Raw genomic sequence first — 6,000 nt, forward strand, 5'->3', positions numbered from 1 at the left:
TTTGTTTCACTGCAACACTTTTGGCACTTAATTGGCATGGTTTTTTGTCAGCATACTGCTGATTTTTTTCTCGAGGCAACCAAATGAAAATAAATAGCAGCCTTAATACAGATTCTTGTGATCGAGACAGTTCAAGCCAGTTGGCATTAATTCGAGGCTAAATTGCGTCTGATGTGATGTTAACTGACAGCGATATACTGCATGTACTTGAGACATCGCGACTCTGTTTCCCTTTGAGGTTTACAGTAATTGCTGAGCGTGGGTTTTCCTAGTCTACTAGTTTCCGATCTGTGGTTGCAGTGTAAAACTAAAAATATCAGTTTTAGTTGCTACAAGAAATGACTAACGCTCATTAACAGGTAACGAACGCTATTTAAAATGGCAGCTATGACGATCATGTGCTGATCTTTTGAAATGTGTTTTGCAAACCATGCAGGATATTTTGTACGTTCAAATTTTTTGACAAATGGCTTTGAAGTTGTGATTGGGGCAGAATGATAATAAGGCGGAACCTATTTTGGGGACGCTATTTGGGCTCTTTTTACAGCCTGAAAGTTTGTAGGGCTAGAACTGCTTTATTCTGCGCGCGAAGTAGACTTACCTTACTCTAACTAACTAACCGGCTCAGGAAAAACTGAAGGATAACTTCAGTTATAACGCCAATAAATATGTAGAGCACCGGAGTCGGAGATCTACACATTGTGTATAATTTAGTAAGACTGACTATAAAACGTGTCATGCTTTATTTCAAAGACACTAGAATCTTTCTGTCTGTGATGTCTGGAGAATTCACATAATAGATTTTCATCGGCTGCATTAGATCTCATGGTGGCCTTTCTTCGAATACACGAAGTTCAAATGAAATTTTGTAGCAATTAATGCTGTCATTTGTGTGTTTTGTACCATAATTTTTGCGTTTTTTGAGTTCTCATTTTACTTGTTGTATGATGATTCTGAGAGTTATGCTTTTTTACATGCTCGTATAGTCTAATTCAATATTTAATAATAATAATTTGTTTCTATAAGTCGTTGAATATCTTCAGAAATACCTTAACAAATACGATCGTATTTTTGACTGTTGGAGAGCACTATTGGGCCGTTCTCAAATGTCTCATGCAGTTTATCTTGGTGAAAATTATTCAAAATAAAAAAGGGGATGAACCGTTTGTCTAGGTACAATTAGGCCCCAAGAAAACATAATTCAGGTTTAGGAACACCTCTGAGTTGTAATTTTAAAACTCATACGACTTTCTGATTTTGGCATCCTTACCTAAAATATAATTATCTAAAACATGATGACAGAAATTCTATATTTTTGCTGTAGACATGTTTTCATTCTTTTCGATTATTTCATCTTCGTAACCAGGAAGCAATCTTAATACCCGCTTTATCCTAACTACTATTGAAAAACTGTAAAATAGATTTTTACCTTGTGTCATCTTGTTTTTAATCAACCGGTTGCCTTTTCTAAGGCACTTTTGCATCGGGAAACCCTTTGAGATTGGTGAAATATTACATTGTCGGCGCATTTTTTACTGTTTGCTTGAGTACCTCATAGACATGTACCCTTCCCCGTAAGTGCTTTCGAATTTTTTTGATGGAAATTTATTCGCACATTACTTTTAATAACTTTATCTTTTTCCCTAATTTTGGTTGAACTGTATACCAAGACTCCATAATGTATTATTGGTTTTATGTATGTTATAAATGTTTTTTTGATCCGTTCTTCTCTCAAAACAGTTGTCAGTGTTTAATGGATTGAGCAATTCGACAAAATTCTGTCATCACATGCTTTGAGTTGTCTGAGAAATGGAGTTCATTGTCTACCATGATACCCAGGTGTTTAAAATTTTGTTTTTCCTCAAGTTTTTTGTTTTTAAGTAGGTTTTTGACTGATTATTTTTTGTTTTTCTTTACAAAAACATTAAAGAATGTGAATTTGTTTTTTATGAGCCAATCATTAAAATTATCTAATGCTTTGTCGTGTCTTCATCATTTTTGGAATCACAACTTCTGCACTTCACAACGATGTCATCGACATATGCAATTACATTTAATTTGCCGCGGGACACGGTCAAGTCATTCATGAAGATAAGAAACATCCCAAGAATTGAACCCTGTGGCACGCCCAGTTGCATAAGTTTTAGTTTGGACTTTTGATCTTCAACTATTGTATATTGTTGTCGTGTGGACAAATAATATTTAAATATGTATATTGAACAGCGAAGACCACATATATGTAACACTTTTCCAATCAGGTTTGAATAACAGTATCAAACGCTTTCGTTAGATCTAGAAACCTGCATTTTGTTATGTCGCTGTTGTTGTGGTGATCTGACTTTATTTCCTCTATTAATGTTGCAATGGCATCAACCGTGGTCTTCACGTGTCTGAAGCCAAATTGTGAATGTTAAAAGCCTTTACGTAGTTTTGAATTCGATCAAAGATATTCCACTCAAACATTTTTCTTATAATTGGTAGCAACGAAATTGGCCTTAGATTTGATGGGTAATCATTAATGCCATTTATGAAGAACGGTATATCTTCAGACACTCTGGGTGTTGTCCAGTTTCTATGCGTCTGTTAAGCAATTGCTGTAAAGGAGCTGTTAAACAGTCACATTTTTTTAAATGAAAGTAGTTCAAGTTATAGCAATTATAGCTAATTTTTTTTTTACAGTTGTTGAGTTTTTTTTTACTTCATTCTCGGATATTGATTTTGAAAACATACCTTGACCCTGGTTTTCTCTATCGTAACAGCACTCTTAATGAATTCTGCGTTAAATTTTTTCCCAAAGTTTGAGATGAACTCGTTAAATTATTCTACTTTATTTTGTGAAGACTCCGAATAGCCGGCTAAAGAACTATCAAGCTGAGAATTTTCTCATTTTTCATCAATTCTATATTAAGTAGGGGCTGATAAAAAATGGTTTTTAGACCAGATGAGTGATATGAGACTTTTACTTTTTTTGGCAACTGTTAGTAGTTGAAATGACTTCGTTTTTTAACTACTTTGTTTAACTATCTGACAATTTATGCTGTTTTTTAAGAAGATCGCAACACCTCCACCTTTTTTTGTACTATTGCTAGTTATAATGGTTTGATAACCATCCAAAGAAAAACAATTTTTGTTGTAGTTATGAATGAGCCATGCCTCAGTAAGACAAACCGCTTCTGGTTTCAGACAAGCTAGTAATGTAAGCTTCAAACTCGTCTAAGTTCTTAGAAACTGATAATGTTTTTGAGAAAAAATTGGAATTGGCTTGGTTGACAGATCCTTTTTTGTCCTTGTTGACGTAGAAAAACTGTTTGTGAGCATTTTCCTGCCGTTACAGTCTATTTCTTTGTTATTTTTAAATATCCACTATTCTGCATTGTTGGTGTGTAATTGTTTTTTTATTTGCTGCTTGTGGAAATCAATAGCAACAAATCGAAATATTCTGCTTCTTTGATCTCCTGCTCTCTGTCTTCTTGGTTGCGTTAATGACAACCGACAGGCCTGCGGAAATACTAAGCAGTGTGCTTAAATAGTTTTATACTTGAATTTGAGGTCTTCTTTTTAATATGAGTCGACATTTTAGGAGTTCAAAAAAAGTCTGGCGAAAACGCACATAAGGTCTGGAGAAAAATTCCTAGCTCAAATTTCGCGTTTTGCTCATTTTACATACCTTAGAATCCAAATAAAAATAATATAGTTATGTTTTACCTTGTAATTGCAGCTACTGAGTACTTCAGACGTTATCGTTTCTATTACTTACGAATATTAAGTTGTTTGCATGCAGGTGAGTCGATAAGGTCATCAGAAGAGGATAATTCGAACTGATTTTTTTTGTTCTACACCATTGACTGTGTCCAAATCTTCTATCGCGTTAATTTTGATAAATTTTGCTTTTTCTCTACTGCTTTCACCTAATACTGAGACTGCACAGTTATTTGTTGCAGTGATCATGTTCCGTTTATTTGCTTTGTTTTTGATCGGTGCTTCACACTCTGGAAGGGGCTCGTTGAGATACATGAATTTGTTGTTTATCCTGTTTTTGTTATTCTGAGTCGTTTTCTTTTTGTTTGTCTGGAAATTAAATAATAAATGTTTAAATTGCTTTTTGCTGTTGGTACTCGTTTCCGGAATTGGGATTATTTTGACACGCTTTAATATTTTCCTCAGTAATTTCGATCCCCAAGAATTTCTCAAAAAGGTTTAGTTTCGTGCGTTACATTAAAAACTTTCGGGCATCGAAGGGCGAATTTACTATTAGCAGCAAATGTTTTTGCGCATGTATTTCTCCTGAGCTCTGAGTCGATCGTTACTCTCCTTTGGCTTTGCTCTTAATTCCCTAATTTCTTCGTTCTGTAATGTTTTTTGGCTTTCAAGAGCTCAATTTCCTTTTTCAATGCACTTACATCTGTGTCTTGAATGGTACTCATGGCAACCTCTGAAGCTAGGGGTGTCGACGAAAATGATGTAGCATGCATCTCCCTTGCCGAGTGATAAAAAAAAGTAAACAGCAATTAATCAAAAGATAGCACTGAAATAGGAATATTGTGCATTAAGACTAACAGCAAAGAATGCACGTTCTTTTCAAGCAAACATTTAAAGTTTTTGCGCAACGTTTCACTCAAGGTCAGCTGACAGTTCTTCTTGAAAGAGTCTCATGATCGCCTTTCTTCGAATACAGGAAGTTCCAATTGAAATTTGATCGCAATTAATGCTGTCATTGGTGTGTTTTTTACCATAATTTTTTGCTTGATCATTTTTATTTTCATTTCACTTTTTGTACTGCCGACTTTTTGCCTGATAGTTTTTTTTGTGGGACCTCCTATGCTCGTTGCTCAAAGTCGTCTCTGAAAAATTGATACCCCCTCCCACATCACCCCACCGAACTGTTCAGGCGTAAAATCATGTGCATAGGGAAATTTTAGATGGTCTGCTTACCCCTATCTCTTTTTGCCCTCTACCGTTGCCTCCACCCCCTTAACCCCACACTCTTGCCCCATCTCGCCACTGAAGTTAAGCTCACTAAGCATAATTTAGTCGGGTGATTATTTTGTTATGCACAAAGAGTCGGAGTGCCCATTTTTGACGTCAAATGATCGTAGTGCTAATTTTGACAAATTATGTGGTCACCGCAGACACTATGCTATTCATAAGCAATATATCAATTAATTGATTGTTTCCACTTTTAAATCATAATTGCCAGAGTTTGTATGTTGACACTCCATTGCTTTGGTGCAGCCTGTTTGCTTTGGTTTTTGTAGATTTTTTAAAATGTCAATTGTAGAAAGTTCCTTATAAGCATAAGAATAAAAACACATTGAGACACTGGCAGCTGTTAGATTGCTGACCAAGTTTCTCAAATGCAATTGATTAAAATTTTTGAATGCTTTCGATTTGAATTAAGTGTTTTAGCTGTTTGGGTTATTGTGTCATAAATTTGCGGAGTGTTACTGTTTCAGTGTGTTGAGCGGAAACATTGGGCATGTTTGGATCTATGTGTGTCATATTTGAAAAGAAAGAAGGACAGTCAGTCAGACTTCGGAAAGCGATGGAGTGCAGTGTTTGACAAACTCGTTCACCACGCCCAGGATCAGCTTCTGCCGCCTCATGTGAAAAAGTTTATTTTAGATTAATGACATTTAAGTGGATAATTTTTCAGATTTCTAATTTAAAGTTTAGAAGGGTTGTGTTATTTCCTCTTCCTTGGTTGCGTTTGGACCTTTGATGTTCTGAGCATTTAATAACTTGTTCAAAGAGGAGCTTTTCGGTCAATGCGTGTACCAATAACAAAGATTGGGAAATGTAGAGTGCTGACAGAGGTTTCTATTGTGCTCTCACAGCTTAAGATATTTTTCAAAGATGAGACTACCCGGAGCGGCAGAACGAAAACTGGCTCCAAAAGTTTTTTTAGAAGTTTTCCTACTATAGGAAACATGAGATATTTACTCCCTCTCAATCGGTGTATGTTGCTGAGGCGTACTGCAGTTTGTTTCTTGGAGAGATCGA

General features: G+C 35.6%; 1 protein-coding gene across 1 annotated transcript in view; it reads left to right on the forward strand.

Moving 5' to 3' along the window:
- LOC142349272 (uncharacterized) overlaps positions 1 to 5,679 on the forward strand; it is a 29,141-nt gene extending 23,462 nt beyond the window's left edge. Inside the window, exon 3 of the mRNA XM_075400723.1 lies at positions 5,454 to 5,679. Within this exon, the coding sequence (XP_075256838.1) occupies positions 5,454 to 5,627 (174 nt within the window). The 3' untranslated portion in view covers positions 5,628 to 5,679. The remainder of the gene's footprint in view (positions 1 to 5,453) is intronic.
- The last annotated feature ends 321 nt before the right edge of the window (positions 5,680 to 6,000 follow it).

This window comes from Convolutriloba macropyga, chromosome 11, assembly GCF_964194025.1.
Source record: "Convolutriloba macropyga chromosome 11, txConMacr16.3, whole genome shotgun sequence".
Classification (NCBI taxonomy): domain Eukaryota; kingdom Metazoa; phylum Xenacoelomorpha; order Acoela; family Convolutidae; genus Convolutriloba; species Convolutriloba macropyga.